We start from the raw sequence: 20,526 nt of genomic DNA, 5'->3' as shown, positions 1-20,526 counted from the left end.
CTCCATCTTTCCCCTGGGGGCTAAATTTTGGCCAACAGCGATTTGCCTCGTGGTCCTGAGCCCGACCCATCTAACCCGCAGTGCCCGGTGCACCCCGTCGCCAGCCGGCGGCTCCGCAGCCTGCTTTCGGCTGGATTCGTGGTGTACGTGGAGTGATTTCGAAATCCTTGTCTTTGCTCTGCGCTTGTGCCCCAACCAAAGGTAGAGGAGAAACCCTCAAGCCAAAATCTCTTTGATGAGCAACTTCCAAATGCGGCCGCACCCAAAATATTGCACTTAGCTTTGGGCAACGTGTTTCGGGAGTGGTTTTGCCATGTTTTAAAGGCAGCTTAGAATACATCACTAATAATAAGCATGACAATAATAATAATAAACACAGGCAGAGGTTAGAGGAAATTATTTATCACCGAAAGAATTGCACGGACTGGATTAGGATGGCAGGCTGGGGTAAACCCGCCTGCTGAGAGCCATCAGGACAAGCTTCAAGCCGGGAAAAAAGTTATTTACTCAGAAAAAGAGATGAAGAACAGCCTATTTCCACGAATGACACTGAAGGCTGTCAGAGCTGCGGCTGCGGGATAACCCGCAGAGGGAAGAGAGGGCTGTTCCCCCTTTTCCACAAGGTTTGAAATGACTCAAGAGCAGACGAGCTGCTGGGGAGGAGGAAATGAGAGAGCTGGCGCCGGGACAAGGGGAATCGCTGTGCCCCGTCCAGCCCTCCCCAAATTGTTTCCCTCCTGTTATCCCTAAGGAACCGCTCCAAGGTTTTGCAGGCTACCGAATCCTCTGCCAAACCCTGGGGGTTATCGCACAGCCCTGGGCGGGACGAAGCGGGGAGCTCACAGCATCGCTCTGCTTATAAATGGGAAGACGACACTCGGCAGGGAAAGGCTCCAGCCCATCGTCCTCAGCGGGAGCTTGCCAAGACATTGACTCCACGACCGCGCTCTCCGGTAGGGATGGAGTTGGGTTATCCGCGCCAAAACGAGGGAGGAAATTCAGATGACGCCTTCGCCTCTCATCCGAAAGGGAAGAGCCAAAACCCTGGCCTGAAATGCCACCGCATCTCAAAGCTTCGACCTATTTATAGCAGCGGGCTTTAAATAAAGAGAAAACATTGGGGAAAAAGGTTATTTCAGCTGCCTGAGGCCCTCCAAAGGGAATCACAGGTGATTTCATCCGGGGCTGGTTTCTCTTGGCCCATCCGACTTTACACCAATTCCCTACAATTTGGGCTTACGGAGAGCCGCCCAAATCAGGTTGAGAGAGAAACAGAGACAAGACTGAAGCAAGACCAGGTTTGTCACCTCACGTTGATTGTTCTCCAGCCCAACCGAAGAAGGAGGACTTAATCTTTTTTATTCCTTCCCCAAAATAAGACGGATGGAAAGCCACCACCTGGGCGCCAGGTTCTTGAGTAAGCAACTGCCCTCAAAATACCCCTGGGCCACGCTGGCTTTGTGGGAGCCTTTCGAGGTTCAAGCATCACTAGCCCCGAGCCAAGTGGCCGCCTGGTGCTCGCGGCTGGGCTGCCAGCTGGCACCGAGAGGTGTCGGGAAACCCGGCAATTTCTCGTCCTCTCTCCAGCAAGCGAGGTAGGGCTCCTGCCGCTGCGCCGGGTGCCGCTCTGCCGGGTATTTTGGGATTTTGAAGGAAGCGGTGTCACCCTTGGAACAGGGATTCCCAAGGTCTATTCCAAGCTGCCTGCGGGACGAGCGTAAAACCCCAAATTCCTCTGTGTTGGACAAGCAATTATGTCAAGAATGTGTTTACTGCAGGGCTCGCAGGCATGTCTCGGCTCCTATAAACACACGCCCTGCCAGAGGGGAAGGCGGCGGAGGCCCTGCAGATGTGCCGCTGCCGCACGACTCCGAAATGTCAGCGAGGCGGGCGATGCACGAGGTGGCAGGAACCAAACCCCAGCACATGCCCGAGCCTGCGTGCCCGAAAACAGCGCTGGGGAGATCGCAGGGCAGGGGGGCTGGAGGCTCCACGCATCATCTGGTGGCCCACTACAGCTGTAATTAGTGCTGGGAGGGCTATCTTCAGAAATGAGCTTCTTTCACCCGTTCTGCGGACCAGCAAGGAGCAGGGAGTTATTTTTCCCAATGCCTAAAGGATTTCAAGGGGACCCTTGGCTCGCACAGAGGCGATCCCCCCAACATGGCATCCCCAAAGCAATCAGGGCAAGCATGAAGCTGCCGGGCTTGTCTCCGCACCCCAAACCTCCGCCCCCGCAGGAGCTGGGAGCAGCGCCCATTTTCCATCCCTTCTGCTTCAACCCTTCTGCTCGTCCCCTGGAAATCCCCACCGCGACGCCTGGTCCAGCTCACTTCATGGTCCAAAGCACGCACAGCCACACCGGCGGAGCTCGGCGGGTGGACCCCACCACGCGACCTGCTGCCTTGGTTATCTCCAAAAACAACCCCCACTGGAGTGTTCTTGCAGCCTTTTTTTGGATGCAGCCCCAAGCGTGGGGTGGAGGAACACAAGCCACCCTTTATGGCGCCGGTCCCACCACACGCATCCAGGGGCATCCCAGAGCAAGCCTGGCCCTGGCTGGGGAACGGGGGCAGCCCCCGCTCCCCAAAAGACAAGGCGAGGACTCAGAGGGTGGTGGGATGTCCTCCAGCCCTGCCACGACCTCCGGCACCCGCGGAGGCTGCTAAGAATAGCCCCCGCCGGAGGGGCTGGTCCGTCCGACCAGGCCACAATGGGGACCCTGTCTGGCCTCGGTGGCACTGAACGGGGTCCTTCAGCGTGGAGTGTCACACCACAGGAATTCTCCCGCGTCAGGGGGAAAATATGCCTCTTAAGCCGGATGACGGCCGGCTGCTACAGCGGGAAGCGCTGGCTGAGCGGTGCCTCCTCGGCACCGGTCCTCCCATGGCACCCGTGGGTGTCCCCAGAGCAAAGGGTTTGGTGCCACATCCCCGTGCCATCCTCCCTCGGTCAGGATGTGAGGTCCCCTACCGCCTTCTTACCCTGTGCCTCTGGAGGGGTTTGAAACCAAAATATGCAAAACGGCCGCTTTCGCTGGCATGGTGATGGTGGTACCACCCAGCGGGGCCAGACGGGCATCCACGCCGTACCTGGGAAGGCACAGCCCGAACCACGTCATCCCCACTCTCTCTCGAGACGGTTTCACACCCCCACCCCTCTCAACGGCCTCTGTTTTGTTTTCCTTCTTTCAAACAACAAGAAAAGAAGAAAAAAAAAAAAAAAAACAAAAAACCCCTACTGAAAAAAAAAAAAAAAAAAGCGGCGCACCTATGCTTTTCGCTCTGTGGTTTGTGGTTCCAACCCAACAAAACAATTGGGCATAGCAACGTCTCCAAAACAGCCTTCGCCTCACTCATGTGCCCGCCCTGCCCGAGCCCCCTTCGATGACACTGTGGCACCCAAGGTCCCCAATCTCCCCCACCGCGTTGGGGGGACGGCAAAGCTCATCCCCATGGCTCCCTTTTTAGACCAAGCCCAACCGCCTCCTCCCCAGCTCTTGCCCAGACTGGTGCAGGTAGTCACGCCACCGCGAAGTGCCGGCTTTGCATGGGTGGGAGGGAAGCGGTGGAGCTGGGATGGAAGCATCTCCAAAGAGCAAAGTGGGGAAGGACCCAGAAAGCAGGAAAGGACCCAGAAAGCACCTTCCTTGGGGAGCCACATGCTTTTGACCATGCTGAGAGAGCTGGGGGGGTTCAGCCTGGAGAAGAGAAGGCTCCGGGGAGACCTTCCAGCCCCTTCCAGTCCCTAAAGGGGACCTACAGGAAGGATGGGGAGGGACTCTTGATCTGGGAGTGTAATGGTAAGACAAGGGGTAATGATTTTGGACTGAAGGAGGGTAGATTTAGATTGGATATCAGGAAGAAATTGTTTGGTGTGAGGGCGGTGAGCCCCTGGCCCAGGTTGCCCAGAGAAGCTGGGGCTGCCCCATCCCTGGAGGGGTTCAAGGCCAGGTTGGCCGGGGCTTGGAGCAACCTGGGCTGGTGGGAGGTGTCCCTGCCCAGGGGGTTGGAACTAGACGATCTTTAAGGTCCCTTCCAACCTGAAACATTCTACAATTCTATGATTCTAGACAGGAGAGGAGCCAGGCGGGCCACTCTGGGCCAGTTCTGCTTTCCCGATCCTTCTCCGTTTCAAGGAAGAAGGTGCTGGGAGGACTGGTCTCACTCCCGAGGCATCTGGCAAAACACAGCGGGTTTTGTGAGGTTCACATCTCCCCCTGAAGGTGGTCCTGCAGGCCAAGAGCTGCCGTGCAACGCTCCAGCTCGTTGCTCGAAGGAGGGACTAAGCCACAGCTGCAGCGTCGCCGTCACCTCCGGGCTGCTGAGAAGCCGGTGCCGGGGGCTGCAGCAGCTCTGGTGAGAGCTGAGCTGCCGTCACGGTTGGGCAGCGTTGCGTGGGGCTGATTTCACTGTCATTTGCACATGTCTGGCAGGTGGAGCAGGAGCCACTGAACCAGCCCCGAGCCCCACCCTCCAGCTCCCCACCTTGCGGAGGCAAAAAAAAACGCTGCCGGGCCCATGGGGGCTCCGCAGCGGGGGCAGAAAGCGGGCAGGAGCTGCTGGCTGGTCACACTTGAAGTCACCCTGCAAGGGCAGGTAAAGGGGGTGACCCAGAAGGAGGGAGTTAACAACATCCCCGGCATGGCGCAGGGGACAGAGGTGCTGTTGTGCTGCTTCTGATTGCCGGGGAAGCTGCCCTGCACCTCCAAAATCCCCTAACGCGAGGTACAAGTGGTTACGGATGCCCACAGAGGCACACTTCTCCAGAAGTGTAGGCAAGCACGCAGGAAGGATGCCGATATTTCCAGGAAAGCTTCTGCACAGGGTCGGGATGTCAAGGACAGCCGGATCAACGGACCGTGGTGGGAGAGGGGCCAGGAAGGCAGCTGCTGGTGGATTTTCGGATGCCGATGACCGCAGCACATCCAGGGAGCTAGCTGGTGGAAGCTTCAGGCCAGCAGCATAGGCAAGAAGAAGGGGGGGAAGCAGCACACAAGCTCTCTTCAAAGAGACCCACTTTCTTTGGCACCGATTTGACTTTCTTGCAAAACAGCAGCTGCGTGCTTTCACTTCTGTGTCACAGATAAGCATCGCGCACAAACGGAGGCTTGTCGAAGGCTTCAGGATCTGCACCGCAGACAATTCGGACAGGGCAGATGGGTTTAGCAGGCAAATTTGGGCCCCTATCGACAACGGTGCTGCGAATGCTGATAGCAAAGGTCAGGGTTGGATCTGGCCTGGGCGAAACCGTCGTGTAGACAGAAGCGCTCCTGGGCTCGTGGGCGAGATAGCATCTGCGAGAGGTGGCTATTCCCTGCAGTACTTTCTGTCTTCTCTAAAGACAGCGTGATAATGAAGATAGCATCAATCTGTCGCTGAGAGAGACACTCAGGTCATCTCTGATATTAGCTGGGAAGGGGGCATTAACTCTTCGGGTGCTGCGATTGTCTATACAGGCATCAGCAAATTCCTAACCAGGTCCGTAGGAAAGGACAGCATCACGAATGCAAAACCAGCCTGGCAGATGAGGGATCAAGGTTTGCTGTGCACTCGCTTGACCTTTCTCATCCCTCTCTCCTCCCTTCGCCTCTCAGACACGAGGGGTATCGCCCCGCTCTGCCTGTTCCACTACGTGGAGCAGCAGCTCGGCACATCACGGCTCTGGCGGTGGGGCAAGGCAGACAACACCGTGAGATGGAAAGCCCCGGCCTGCACAGCCGATGCTGAGAGTCCTACGTACCTCAAAGCGAACAAACACCATGTCTTGGCTATAAAACCCACGCAGGTGCTTTGGGGAGCTCAAGAAAAGCCAAAAACAATTCAGTCCGGAGCGGCCATCGCCAACCGCAGGGGCAGAGGGAGGGTCTGAACCTCCACTGGACCTCAATCACCGGGAGGACAGCAGCACAAGTAGGTCAGCAGAGTGGAAAAATGAATATAGGGCAGAAAGAAAGGCCAAAGACCAATGCGGTCAGACCCACACCACCTGCCCTCCGCATGGGCTGCACGCTTCTCTGCTACAGACCGCACGCATTTCTCCACGTGGTGTCAGGTCTCACGAAGGATGCTGGTGGCCACGGTCGGAGACAGCGGCGTGCAGGATCCAGCTCCGGCACAGGGCTGCAGGTGGCACGGAGGCAAAGCTGAGCTCGATTTAGCCCAGCTGGGCTCAGGTACGGAGGAATCTATACCCATGTGCTGGCATGCACCCACCACGAGCCGCCCACCCACACCAACCACCGCTGCATGAACCGGGGAGCTTAAACTGAGCTGGGCTAAGCCAACGTGAGGTTTAGCACATCTGCCTGCAGAGAAGACGCCTCCTGACACACCTCTTGCCTAAATTTAATAGATGCATTCCGTCTCCTGGGTCACGTCAAAAAAAAAAAATAATAAAAATCTGGTAATCTGTAAGACTGGCCAAACTTTGAGAGAGCTGGCCCCAAAACCAGAGGCGTCCAGAGCCGGCCCTCCCTGCAGCTATGGAAACTGAAGTTCACCAACTCCTGAGCAGTTACATTTCTCCTTCAAAAAAGATAAGAAAATTGCATCAACCTCTATCTGAGCAACCATGGCAACTTGTTAAATTAGGTCAAGATGTGGGGGCAGATAACACAGCTTTGAAAAGCTGCTTGCGAGCTGGGTGAAGAACACATCAAACGCGAGTGGAGCTTCCGCCAAAATGCACCTTCTCACCAAAGCATGCGCCTCCTTGGGCAGATACCATCAGAGATCTGCCACGGCTGCGATAAAGCACTGTGCCACCTCCCTGGGCCACCGGCAAAACAGGCCCTTGGTAACAAAAACCTGAACAATATTGTCAAGTTCTTAAAGTCAACCGAGAGAGCCCTGGAGATGAAGGACGTCATCTCCCAGGCTTCACCCTTCCAGCCCTAAAAGGTGCACACCATGGCATGTCTGCTGGGTGGCCTGCTGGGTGGTGACTGGTGTTGGACCCACGCTCGAGGCATCGTCCGAGCGAGAAAGGGCAAGCGGGGGTCCCGGCGCTGCGGGACCCTGGGCTGGTAATCCCCTGCTCTGCTCGTTTGGAGGCTCCACCTCCTCACCAGAGCTGCAAACGGAGCCCAGACTTCAAGTTCCTCTGCTCTAACTGTTAGACAGCACTTCCTCCCACGAGTGAAGTAAAAGTCATGTAAAGCAAAGCAAAAAAAAGAAGGACCTAAGAGTTCTGCCTGAGAGTCCCCGCGGCTCCTTGCTCAGCTGCCCCAAGAGGCAGGTCCAGCACTTCTCGGTGGCCAACCTTTATTTTTCTCCTTTTTTTTTTGCTTTTTTTTTTTTTTTTTTGCAGAAATACACAAACACAAAGCAGTTTTGAGACTGCCCCGTTCTCCTACGGTTTGCAACGCGACGTGTTCTCACTTGCTCTCGCTGCGACCTGCTTTCACAGCGACCTGCCTTCACTTTGCACCCGTGCTGGGCTCCCTTTGCACCGCTAACGTCAGGCACTGACACATCGGGAGGCTTTAAAAAGGGACAGAGGACATCTCTGGGGTCAAGTTCACCTGTCCAAAGATCTTTCCCAATGGTAAATGCAGGCTGGGGCGGTTTGAGTCCTGAATTATCACTTAGCAGGCTTCGGAGCAAGCAAGCAGCGCTCCAGCCCAAGGATTTCCAAGTGACTGCTGATTCTGGAAACCTCCGCTTTTCCTCTCCTCATTAAAGCTTCTCAAATGAAGCAATGCAAAAAAATAAAAAAAATCAGGCGCTCCCACTTATTGATCACACCGAAATGCCTGGGCCAAGGGATTATCTTCCCGGCTCAAAACGGGGTTTGAAATGAGGCAAGGGAAAATGTTACGCAGCGCAAAGCGTTTGGAAGCCTGCTCTGGCATTGCATTAACCGAAGTCTCCCCTTCCTGGCGGCACGAGTCCAGGGACACTCTTTGGGGTGCTAATATTCCTTGGCAAAACACAGGGGCCAGCCGCCGACTTCGGCTCCTCGCTCGCGGAGGGAGCTGGGAAGGCTGCCTCTCTACGGGGGCGGCTCTTTTCCATAAGCTACAGCAAACGCGGAGGGAAACATCCAGCTCGGAAAAATAAAGCCCCTCGTTTTGCCAGTGCTTCCGTGCCTCAGTTTCCCCAGCTGTTAAAACGCAACCAGCCCTCCTGCCCAGGCACTGGGTACCCAAAACACTCCCACGGGACGTAGTGAAAGGCGTTATCAGGGGAAAATAGGAATTAAAATTGCAAGTCGTGCTCGCTGGTCTCTTTTCTTAGGAACATCAGCTTTCGTGGCACGGCCGAGGACAGTGCTGGGGGGGGCACAGCCCCTCCGACCGCTCATGCCTCTGCCCACCACATCCCCCGAACGAAAACCATTCAGGAACAACAGAGCACACTTTTATTTTGCATAGACTTGGTCGAAACAGGCTCATTCAGCAGGCAGGGCTCAGCTTTCTTTCTAACTAAAGCTATAGCAACAAACCACTTCCTTTTTTACACATAGCTCCTAAAATTATCTCTCCACTTCTCCTCCCCTCGCCATCTCTCCCCCCTTTACAAAAAACTAGATATATCAGCCCTAAGATGAGCCGTGCGTGGGAGGAGATTTCAGGGACAGTCGCACCTCAGGATCTGCTCTGAACCTTCTGATGATCTTTATCTGCACAAACTATTTCCACCGCTTGGCTCCTCCGGGCCACAGCTGCTACCAGCTGGGGCAGAAGAGATCAGTATGTACAAGGGAAAAGGGAACTGGCAGGAGGCTGCCCTGCGAATTTGACTTCTAGCACAGGGAAAAGACACGGCACAGAAAGACTGGAAAGGATTATCTCAATTTTAGCTGGAAGCCCCATCCCACCTCTCTCCATGGAGATGCCAGACTGCTTGGAGGGCTGTCATATAAAAAGCCAGAGTTTCCGTGGCCTGTCACCTCCTCAGCTTTCCCAGTGCAAGGAATGGAAAACGTGTGGGTCTGCTTTGGCACCATCCCATCCCTGCCTCGTACCAAGGTAAAAGAGCAAAACCGAGTGCTTCCTCCATGCCAGAAGCGGAGAAGATCATTTCACATCACACACAGCAACGCTGGAAACGCAGCCGCTCCTGCCCGAGGTGGGAAACCACAAGCAAGTGGCCAGCACGTTGCATAAAAGTGTTGGAGAGGGAAACGAGGGCTCTCTACTACTTTGTGTTCTCAGCAATACAAACCAGACACCAGTTCCTACCAGACCCAAGCAGGAGCCGTAAATGAAAACACAAGGCATCAAATGCTCTGAACTCAGCCAGGTTCTACACCCTCCCTGAGGTCTGGAGCGCCCGCGCTTGAAGGGCCCTGGGGGGCTGCATACACTCAGGTGTGCCCACGTGCACGTGGCTGAGCCCAGGGACACCCCAAAACTCCTCACTCACAGACCCCTGGGCTAGCAACGCAGGCACTGGGCAACCCAGAGACCATGAAGGCTTTGCCCTCCACCGATGGAGAAGCTCTAACCAAGCCGCTCAGCACCGAGGTGGTGTCCTGAGGAGTGTGACCCTACCTGTGTAGCCAGCAAGGGCAGCAGCAGGAATGACAGGCTTGTCCTTGTTCATATCGGCCCGATCTCGAACATAGTCCTTGAAGGTGCCCTTGGGCTTGTGGTTGGGCAGGGCGGCGGGGTAGTCCTCCGAGTCGAAGCTGTCATAGGAGGGGACGCGCTGCAGGCTCTGGAAGGAGGACTGGCTGCTCCAGGACTGCGTCAGCCGGTCGCAGCTATCGTAGCTCTCTATGCTCTCGAAGGAGTCCTGGCCACCCAGTTTACCTGGCGAGAAGGAAAGGCGTGTGAGATGTGCCCGGCCAGCGTGGGGATGCTCTAACTTGCCACGGCCAGGAGAAAAATGGTTCACCTGCCTTGTGTGCATGCAGGAGGCAACCAGGCAAATGTTACTGTCCCAGCACACCTCGTCGCCAAACAAACTCAAAAGTATGGCCTGAAACTGTGATACTTTTGTTATCTTCATAACTCAGAGCAGGGCTACCTGAGCCCTGGAGATGTTCAGGCACCAGGGAAAGACAGAGTGAGTCAGGGGAAAAACCCCAAAGTCCTGACTCTCTACCCAAGACCGATGCCTGGGACTAACTGGAAATTGTCTGTTTCAAAAAGGCAACGGCAGAGAAGTAATCCACTTTAGACAGATATTCAAGGCTCAGTTCAGGCGCCAGGACCTCTTGCTCTTGCTGCTGACAGGTATGGGTCTCCAATGAGTCCCATATTATATCTGCCAGCCCTATATAAATGCTGCTCAGGCATATTCAAGGGCACTGGACGCCCAGCTTCTTTACTTTTGATGTTTCCCACAAAACTATCCAGCAGCCTTTTTTATTGCCATATGTTACAACCAGCTTCCACCCCCAAATCCCCAAACAGCAGCAGATTTGATGGAGGAGGAGAGCAAAAGGCTGAGAAGCTCAAACAGCTCTTTTTCCAGTTCTGGTAAGGTGAGCACAGCTGGGTTGTATCAAGGCTACTCTCTGGGGTATTTTTAGTAAAGACCAGAACATGAGAGGCCAGATCCTCAGCTATGCTGCTTTACACCCACTAGAGACAGCGTAAGTATACCCTCCGTACGTAAAACAGAGAGCTAAAAAAGGATCCGAAGAACAAACTGAAATTGCTCTCTCTGATCTCCCGTACGCTGCCGATTGCTCAACATCTTTACTGACAAACTAAGAGCGTAACAGGATCATTCAAGTTCACTAATTTCCCAAACCGGGCTAAAAACAGCTGCTGGGATTGTGCAAGAACTCCTGGAGAAATTTCCATTGGCAGAGCTACCCGCAGCTTGGGCCCAGATAGTAAATCACAGGGGAAGAGGAACGTGGAAGGACGCTGGCACGCTCCCCCAAATATTTGTTGTGTTGTAGTTTGAAGAGCACTTGCTGCAAAAAAACTCAACTACCGTGGGCTCTGCCCAAATTGCTGGCCCGGAATCATTTGAAGTTTGGACCCCTTGGCTTGATTCTGCTGGTAATATCCGTGCTTCAAACTCGATTTATTTTTTTTCTTCTTGTTTTTTTTTTGAGAATTTCAATCACTTCCTGAATCCTGCAAGGGGAAAATTAACACCGCTTTGTGCATGTTCATTAATTGGCGTAACCACTTCCCTGAGAAGTCCTGTGGCACAAGCTCGTTTCGAAAAGGAATTAAAAATCTTCCAGATGAACAGCCGCAGTGCCGGAGAGGTGACTTGGGTCATTTCATTGACAAGTCACCTAAATTTGACCTAAACGTGAGCCTTTGGGAAAATCAGGGCTTGCACCTACTCAGGAGAAACTTGTTAAGAGTCTGGCAGCTCCACTTCCCAACCAGACGTTCTCGCTGATAAGGTAGAGTGAAAAAACTCCCAGGGGACCACAAAACTAACTCCTAAAGCCCACACAAAGCAAGACAAAAGGCGACCGTCTGGAAAACCTTCGTCCTGAAGTGCTTGACTTCGCGACAGACTCATCTTTTTAATACACTGGAAGGTAAAGACGTACGTAAATATAAATAAACTGGACTCTGCTTTCTATTGAGGCTTCTTTATACCACGCTGGGAGGATTGATGCCACCCAAAGGCCCTTCTACGTGTCTGAAATGTCGCGTTAGTGTAAGCACGGCCGTAGCCTCTTGCATTTCTTCAATTGCGATCAGTATTGGGCCCCAAAGGGGAGTTAAGGGCTCCTTCTTCCCTCCCCTGGAGCCTTTTTAGGCTTGCCAGTGAGAACAGGCTCAAGGTAGAATTGCAAAAGCATGCCTGAATCGTTGCGTTTCAGTGAGAATTATGATGAAATCACCACCTATGGTAAAGAAAAGGTCAAGAAAAGGGAAAGACGCTGATGAAAAGATAGCCAGAAAAACAACCCCAGAAAGAGGAGCTTACCTAAAATTGTAACACCCCTGCCCTCTTGGCTCACCGTATCGTCCAAGTCACCTCTCTCATACTAACACTCAGCCAGCAGCAGAAGCAGAGGCAATAATACAAATAATAACTTTCCTGTCATTAGCTCTCCCAGCTTGGAAAAAGAATGAGAAACTGGAAATGAGCTCCTCCGGGCCATGCGTATGCGAAGCAGACCTGCAAAGGGGCTGCGGCTTTCACAGGGACCCAGCACATCCTCAGCTCTCGTAGCTGGATGAATGGGTTTAAACGTTCAACATCAAACCTGGCTCACAGCAACACGTTACTATAATGCATTTTAGGCATAGGGACACCTGGATGCTATTCAGGGCGCGATCGCAGGCAGGTCAGATCTCTTCCCCCTGCCTCAGGTTCCCTACCTGGAATCAGGAGATAACGATACCCCTTTGTAAGTGACTTTGAGCTCTGTGGATTCAATTTTTGCTTTGAATAGACGCTGTGAGCCAGATCCTCAGCCTTGCATTAAGCGATGTAATTACAACGTACTCCGCCATCTGGGCCCCATGTGTTCAGAATTTAATAATATTAATTGAAAAGGCATTTGGGCTCAGATCCTCAAAAGTGTTTAGGTGTTTAAATCCCATCATCTCAAACAGGAATCATGTACCTATAACTCTTTGGAGATGTAGGGTTGCGGCACAAGGATTCGGGGGGTCCTGCAGCTCTGTCACTGACTCAACCCATGACATCTGCGTCTCCTAACAAAGCACAGGGCTCGGGTTCAACAGAACAGATTATCAGTTCAAGCAAGCAGACATCAAAATCAATGGAGATAATGGATAAAGACTTTGCGTCACCAAGTGTAAAACTCTTCAGAGCCTTGGACATTAATTCCTGATGAGAACTTGTGAAGGATTTGTGGGGTTTTGCCTGGTCTTCTAGGAAAATGAGATTTATACAACCACACAGCAGTCTCTGTCCTCCCTAATAACCTTAAAGCCCATTTCAACTTCACTCAAGTTTAACATCAAAGTACAGAGCCAGAAATCCTACATTTTTGCTACAAAACCAGGCAGCAGAGTAGAGGAAAGAAAGACCTTCTTCACGTTTTCCCCAGACAGAAAGGCAGGGAGGGCTCAAAGCCACCAGGGGAGCCATCTGGAAGTTCAACCTCATCAGACACATGGCTTCGTTACTGGCATTGGCACAGTGTGCTGATGGCCTTGGTCCCCCCAAAATACGTGTCCTGTAGAGGGGAAGGCAGCGCTTACGTTGATATAGGTAGAGGTGGGAAGAACCCAAGCAAACCCTGGGAGATGGCCAACTTTACCTCGACTGGCACGTCCCATGCACATGTTATCTGGCGTTACTACTTCTTGCTTGATCGTGAAGTAGTCTGTCTGCAGGGAGTCCGTCTGGACTGGGTCACGCAGGATGACCGAGGGATAGTCGTTCTCGTACTTGAGAGACAGGAGCTCTTCCGAGCTGATGGGATGGAGGGTCTGGTAGGACTCTGTGATGAAGCTGGGCTCCGAGAACTCAGAGGGAGGCACGCACTGCGCATGCTCGATGCCATAACCTGTTGGCAGAAGGGGAGCGTCAGAAGGCAACCCAAACACAAGCAGCCCAAAGAAACCAGAGCGTTGCTCACTCCCCCTCCAGTCTCCCCCAGCACAGTGAGAGCTGAGGTCTGACCTCAGTGATCTGAGACTGTCTTTGGATATAAGACGCCTGGAAAAATCGGGCACTAATTTTGAGCAAGGTTTCTAAAAGCTACAGAGAGATTGCGTCTTATAATTGCAGCAATTTAAAAAAATGAGACCTCCTCAACCACCATCAACGTGCATTACGCCAAAGTCCTCTCAAGCAAATTGCTAGTGGGGAAAAGCTGGAAGATCATGCGGAGCGTAGTCTCAGCAAAGGAGATACAGGGCAAAGAAGCTTCACTGATGACTGTAATATGACTGTAATAGATGAGTCACTTCTACGATCACCTCTCCTCACCAGCTCCCAGTTCAGGTGAGGTGGGGTTTTTTGCTGGTTCATGAAATACATCACAGATTTCAAATGCCTTTAAAGAACATCTCCCAGTGGCAATGGGAAGGTCAGGAGTCTAGACGGATGGCTCGTCTCTTTCCTTGCTAGGCTCCTACCTAGCAATTCAGAATTAAGCCTTCTTCCCCCACACGCCTTCCTTTTTAGTAAGTTTTTTTCAAATTCCTAACGGTCTGGAGTGTTGAGGTTGCTTTTGGTTGGAGGGGTTCAAGGCCAGGTTGGACGGGGCTTTGAGAAACCTGGGCTGGTGGGAGGTGTCCCTCCCCAGGGCAGGGGGGTTGGAACGAGATGATCTTTAAGGTCCCTTCCAACCCCAACCATTCTATGATTCTACGATTCTTTTCAGGTCTACTGAGCTACAGCTTCAAACAAACGGTGCTTGCAAAGTCAGATTATGGCACCTCAAGGTGGTCCCTCCAAAATAAAAACGGCTTCTAAATAAACCCAAACCCCTTGGAAAGACAGAATTACACACTTTGCACGCTCTGCCACGCCAGAGCAACAACCGCATGGTGTGACGCAGACAAACCTCTACTAGGTGGCACTTTCATGCCTGGAAGCACCAGAGTGACACTGATAATTGAGACTTACTAATGAAGTAGTCTGAAGTATAGCGGGATTCTGGATATGTTGTATTCACTCCGTTTGCTGGGTACGGTTTTACCTCTTCTGCAAAGAGAAAAGGAAGGAAATGTCACGTGTCCATAGGCATACCGTGCTTCGCAAGACTTGCTGTAACGCAGAGAGGTCTGAACTTCCTAAAATGCTCCTCTCTGGGTTAAACCGGGACATTCAAAGGCACAGAAATGAGCTGAAATCCCACCGAAACAAGTGCTCGGTGCACTTGGGTTCCTTTGGGGATTCTTGCTGCAGGCATGCCCAAATTTAAGCAAAACAAAAACAAAACAAAACAAAACAAAACAGCAACAACTTTCTCAATCAGAGGCTCCAGGTGGTTCTGAAATACTAGTTGCATAATTTCCTTGCTTGCCTTAATTTTTGTCGTCCTTCGTTCTCTTGAGGATTGCTTATCACACTTACATGTATGAGCTCGTGACAGAAAACCCACCCCACCGTACAAGGACGGTTGTTTTCCTGAAAAAGCCCCTATTTTGAGACCAGCAGTAGGTCCGCGCAAGTGAGCGGGTATTGCATCCCAAAACCAGCTCCTACAACCCCAAATTAATGCTAATTCCCAGCCTACGCAGCACCTTTTACCTTGCGCCTGATGCAGGCAGAAGATCCTACGCTCAAAAAAGCTTTGCCGCACTGTCCACCACCCAACTCCCGATACAGACTCCGCGGTGTTACGTATGGGCAGCACGCCAAATTTTAGCCTTGCTATCAGCATAATTCGCTGAGAAAGAGCACGTTTTACATCAAAGCCCAGATCCTCCGCTTCCCGTTGCTTTTTCCGAGCACGTTGGTACTCCTGGGCTTGGCGCGGAATTTGCTTTCCCGTGTAAAAGCCACATTGCTCCTACTCTGACCGGTTTTTCCATTAACACCTTACTCGTTCCAGCACGGCATGTGGGCAGAGATACCGGCCTGGGAGATTTTATTTTCTTTGCAGAGGGTAATGAAAATAAAAAACACACAGACAACTCGGGGTTACGTTTATTTCTGCCGAGGCTAAAGAGGACCGAACCGAAGATAACGCACGTTCGTTTGCAAGCGGCCTAATTTTGGCCCTCTCTCCTGGGGATTGCAGAGTGGAAAATATTCTCTAACAAAAGGAGGTTTTGTGCAAACAGAGAGACCTAATGAGAAACGCTCTTTTCCTCTCCCCACGGTGTCTGCCAAGGGGCAGGGTGGGTGACCACAGAGAAAGAGAGCAACCTTCAGCTACGCTTACAGTCAAGTGAAGGGCACTGCTGACTGCTGGTAACTGAAGAGGTTATTTTAGGAAGAAATTTGGAAAAATATGCCTGAAAATACCCAAATCCAGGCAGGGAAAAGTCGCCCATCTGCTGCCTTTTTTAAACCCCGAGCAGCCTGTGGTACATGAGTCACTCTCAGAAAGCGCTCACAAGGGAGGCATGTTAGCAGGAGGGACAGCAAGGTCACAGCCTGTCCCAGCGTGACCCGATGCCGGCGGTCGCAGCGCTATAGGTAAAGCCCAGCATTTTGGGGTTAACCACCACTCCCAGCATCAGCGCCCCCAAGCGATGATGGTGGGTGGCTGGGGAAGACGGATGAGACGGGGACTGGCAAGTTGGACCTTGACTCCATGGGTGAGCCTGGGGAATCCTTGGTCTCTTCACGCTTCAAAGGTCCTTCGCCTTTAAAGGTCCGTTCCGGCCTGACACGTTCTATGATTCACGTCCTCAGCTGCAAAGCAGAGACGACCATCTCCTCTTGCGCGGGGAGAGATGCGACAGGGAGAACTTTGCACGAGCACAACACAACCCAGATCTTGTCAGGGGTTTGGAGATGTCCTGCCAGTAAGATGAGTCCCGTGACTTACAGGGAACAGAAATTAGTCCTTGGGGTGAGGCTGGTTATTTCTTGGAAGCTCTTCTTAGTTACTCTCCAAATACTTCACAGACACTGCCCTTCTGGGAAACGTGTGAAGAACTCACCATAGAAGCTACGGCTCAGACAGCTTGTGCAAGAGGTGACATGTAAAACCCAACACAGGATGGAGACTTCTTGGTTCCCAGGGCTACACCAACGGTGTTGAAACAAAGAAATTCAGCTTTATTTTCTCATCCTTTTGGAAGAAAAACTCCAACAGGCACAAAGATTCCCAGTTTTCTTTGTAAAAGCTCCTCTCTGTCTCAGCCCTTTTGCATCCTCATGACTGCAGCATCCTAACACCCGCTTGTGTCAATGCCACAAGGAAAGATGGTCCCTACCTGACGGTGAAACTCCAGCACCAAGTTCATCCCCGTGGCTTGGGGAATCTGCAGGAAGGAGCTGCAAAGCCAGCTCTGCTGCCTCGGTCAGTACCCGCAGCACATCGCAGCCCTCTCCAGCGGGTTACAACCCAAACGGACGGAGAAGGTTGCGGGAAGGCATCGCTACGTTACAGGCACCGGTTTCCAGCAAGGAAAAAATCGGACTGACCACAACGTTTTGCTTTGTTTGGTTAAACTGCTTGCTGTTGATATAAGCACTCAATAAAAACTAGGCAAAACGAGAAGAACAGAACAGATATAGAGTCAAAGAGCAGAAAACCAGCCTGTCCGTACACAGACCCTGGGAAGAGCCGTGTTTACCTTTTGCAAACCACAGGTAGCAGTAAAATTAGTAATCGGCAATTAACATCCATTTGTCAATGGTTTCCTGGAAGGCATAACTTTGCTCCCCCTCCCCTTCCTGCCACCAGCACAGGCCGGCTGACAAGCACGCAGGGCCGGTATGACAGTGTGAGGGATATTCCAGGAAAGCAAACAGCTCTGCGCAAAAACCAGACAGAGACAGAGCCCAGATTTGCCGCTGCTCCTGCTGGCGGCTCCGGTAAAGGTGCTGAGCTCTTCACCCGCCCTTTAGAAACCATTTAAAAACCCTTAAGCGTTGCTTGGGCATCCAGACGCCAGGAAAATCAACACCCAAAAGCAATGTGTGTGTCCCCAGTCAATAAAAATTAATGCTGGCGTGCAGGAACTGGCAGAGATGGCTTCTCCTGTGGGGGACGCAGCCACTCTTAAAATGCCATGCCAGCTTTTGGGACACCAAACAAAGAAAAGCAGCTTCCAATCACAACTGGGAAATTAGGGTGGGATTTTGGTGGTATTGTTGTACCCAGTTCTACCGGAGGAAGCAGTAAAATTCACAACGGGAGCTGAACAAGGGGAGGAAGAATGCTTTGGAAAATCCCACCGTCGTTTCCAGGCAGGCGGAGCGTCCCTGCCCGCTGTGGATTCCTGACAAGCGGCCGGCACAAACACCCTTCCTCTTTCAAGCAGTGCCAGGATTTGCATTGCCCACTACCGGTTGGGATGCCCGTTTGAATTCCTACTGGGAAGTTGGGCTTTGAAAGCTGCTCTTCTTGGGATTAAAGCCTAAGGTGAACACTCATCGCACGGCCAGGCTGCCAGCCAAGGTCTTTGGAAAGGCCCAAAATCAGGCCAGCCGGGATGGCACAAGCCATCCTGGAGACTCCAGGACTCACCTTTCTGCAAGATCTCCAGATGTTCCCAAAGGATATCTCCCACAAAGTCAGGCGCTAGCTCCAGGAAGCACTCCTTGCCCAGGGCGCAGAGGGCAGCTCCGTTCATGCAAAACTTCTGGAAATCCACTCCCTTCAGGCTAAACTCGTTCACCGCCCACATCACCCAGTCCCGCACGTGCGTCTCCGTCCACTGCTGGGGATCTGCACCAAGGGGTTGTAGAAGACATCCATTAATGAGCAATCACAAGCCCCTTCCCCAGGGAAACAGGACACAAACAGTGCTAGAGCTGTCCCAGTGGATAAGCACCTGCAGAGTTTCACCCCATAGAGACTGATGGCCCGTTGGCAGAAGGGTAAAACGTGGTGGGGGAACACCGTACCTGCAGTTTGGGTCAGCCCTATTTCACACAAGGAACGAGCTTTGGATTTGTTTGGGGCTTTTAACAATTCCACCGTTTCTTTGACCCTTTCTCCCACCCTTTTCTCTGTTTCGCTTGCTTTCTCCCTGTCATCAGCCTCCCGTGAAGGGTCCCCTGCTGCTTCTCCATATAGTGGAGATGACTTGCAAATAGAAGTCCTGGAAGGAGCAGGTCCCCAAAGAGAAGTCCAAAAGGAGCAGGTCCCCAAAGCTGCAAGAGCAGTCATCCAGCAGAAATTAGTAAGACAGACAGGCACAATCTGTCAGTTGGGTGCAATATCCAAGTAGTACTGAAAGGTTTTGCCTGTATGTCCACATTTTTTCCAGCTGAAGCTGCCAAGAAACAAGGCAATACTACCTGAAGAGCACCACAGAAGAGATGGCAGATGTGGAGAAGGGCGGCCTGGCAGGAGGACACGATCTCTGCATCTGCCACGGCTGCTCACTGGGAAGCCATGTCTTACCTTTGGGGATTCCCAGCCGCTGTTGCTCTTTCGCGAAGCCGCTGAAGGTGGCTTTCAATGCCTGAGACATCATTTCTTTGCTGCTGGGAGTTAATAAAGGCACGTCCGCACATTCCATATCTGAAAGATGAAGGAGAGAAAAATGGCCATAAGGACATGGCACTGGGAAAGACGACAGGAGTCGTGCTGGCCATTGAATTATCAGAAAAACAGAGGAATCTTTCTTTCTTCTGAAATTTTCACACCCAGACCCTCCGGCCCTATACCTCAACCCTGCAAGTCCATGAGCAGGCTTCTTAAATAGAAGAAAAAGAATCTTGTGCTTATAATAAACCTGTACTTGAAGGGCAGAAACAAGCCGGGCCTGGTGAGGTAGGTGACACGGCACACATGGTCTCCCTCCAAGCCAACCGTGAACGTGCTACTGGAAATTTGATGGTGATATCAAAGACCTTTCCAGACATCAGCCTGCTGGGCTTCACCACCCCAGGCAGCACCTGGAGCCCGGGAGATTGCTGAGCAGCTCCAGACGCCAATGAAGGTAAAGAGTCCTACACCAAGGTGACCAAGGACGCAAGGAGAAAAGCGTCTTTGAATCACCACTCCAGCTTTGGGCATCCCAGTCCAAAGAAAAGCAAAAGGAAAAAATTAATTTTAAAGATTCACGGGCAATCCTGGAAAAAAGTAAGCCGAGGCAGGATGAAGAACCGGCAGAAAACCCATCCGAGGAGGGAGGGAAAACAAAGAGCTGGAAAATCCCACATGAGCACAAGAGTTACATCACGCGCAGCCCAGAGCGCGGAGCGACGCAATTCGGGGTGAGTCACTGAACAATGCTCAGCCGCCCCCAGGGGAGAGCGCGGGGCCAAGCCAAGAGCCGGGCCTTGGAGTAAGTCCCGATGAGAAGCAAAGCTCTTCCTTTTTTTTTTTTTTTTCTTCTTTTTTTTTCCTTTTTCTAATTTATTTGGAAGGAGGCGGGTATTTGTAGCCAAAGGGTTTCATAAACAAAAGCAACCGTTTGAAAAAAAAAAAGCAAACCTCCTCGATCTGAATAAAGGTTTGGCTCTTTTTCATATATTTTAAGCGTTCCTGAAAAACATCTTTTGCAGAGAAGGGAAGCCTCAGACAACCCCCATCTCAAACGACTGAACTTTATTGGTCTCATATGTAAATCTTCCACCTGAGGCTGGTTTAGCACCGTAGACGATTGGAAATTTTTCAATGAAAACTCTTCTCAGTGGAAAAACGGCAACGCGCGCAAGCGCTGTTGGTGTTTTCGTGAACGTCTGGATGTAGACATCCACGAGTCAAAGAATTCTCTGTCCCGTGGAAATCCCAGCCACCTCGGCTTACCATCGCTCTAAGTTAATTTAGGCTCTGATTTAATAAGCCATTATACCTGCAAAACGCTGGCGAGTGCATCCCTAAGGCAACGGCGAGTCAGGGCTGGAGACGGTGCTGCAGCATGGGCAGCCCAGCTTCTTTCCAGTCTGACCCGCTCTGGGGCTCCCGCTCCCCTCAAATCCTCCACAGCCAAACTCGCAGGCACCGTTTCAAGTCCAAACAACACAACGTTGGGTTGTTGGTTTTTTTTTTGTTTTGCAAGCGGGAGACCTGGGGGTTGGCTCAATG

The 20,526-nt window shown here is 52.1% G+C and overlaps 1 protein-coding gene across 3 annotated transcripts in view; it reads right to left on the bottom strand.

Annotated features, from left to right (window-relative positions):
* ETS1 (ETS proto-oncogene 1, transcription factor) overlaps positions 1–20,526 on the bottom strand; it is a 75,243-nt gene that overhangs the window by 2,218 nt on the left and 52,499 nt on the right. For all 3 annotated transcript variants that reach the window (XM_063355181.1, XM_063355182.1, XM_063355183.1), the window contains 5 exons: positions 18,895–19,014; positions 18,013–18,213; positions 14,487–14,564; positions 13,171–13,419; positions 9,500–9,760 (listed from right to left, as the gene is read on the bottom strand). In XM_063355181.1, coding sequence (XP_063211251.1) covers positions 9,500–9,760; positions 13,171–13,419; positions 14,487–14,564; positions 18,013–18,213; positions 18,895–19,014 — 909 coding nt within the window. The remainder of the gene's footprint in view (positions 1–9,499; positions 9,761–13,170; positions 13,420–14,486; positions 14,565–18,012; positions 18,214–18,894; positions 19,015–20,526) is intronic.

The sequence above is a fragment of the Chroicocephalus ridibundus genome, chromosome 18 (assembly GCF_963924245.1).
Source record: "Chroicocephalus ridibundus chromosome 18, bChrRid1.1, whole genome shotgun sequence".
Taxonomy (NCBI): Eukaryota; Metazoa; Chordata; class Aves; order Charadriiformes; family Laridae; genus Chroicocephalus; species Chroicocephalus ridibundus.
The sequence above is the reverse complement of the archived record's forward strand: the minus strand, read 5'-3'. Positions and strand labels throughout refer to the sequence as shown.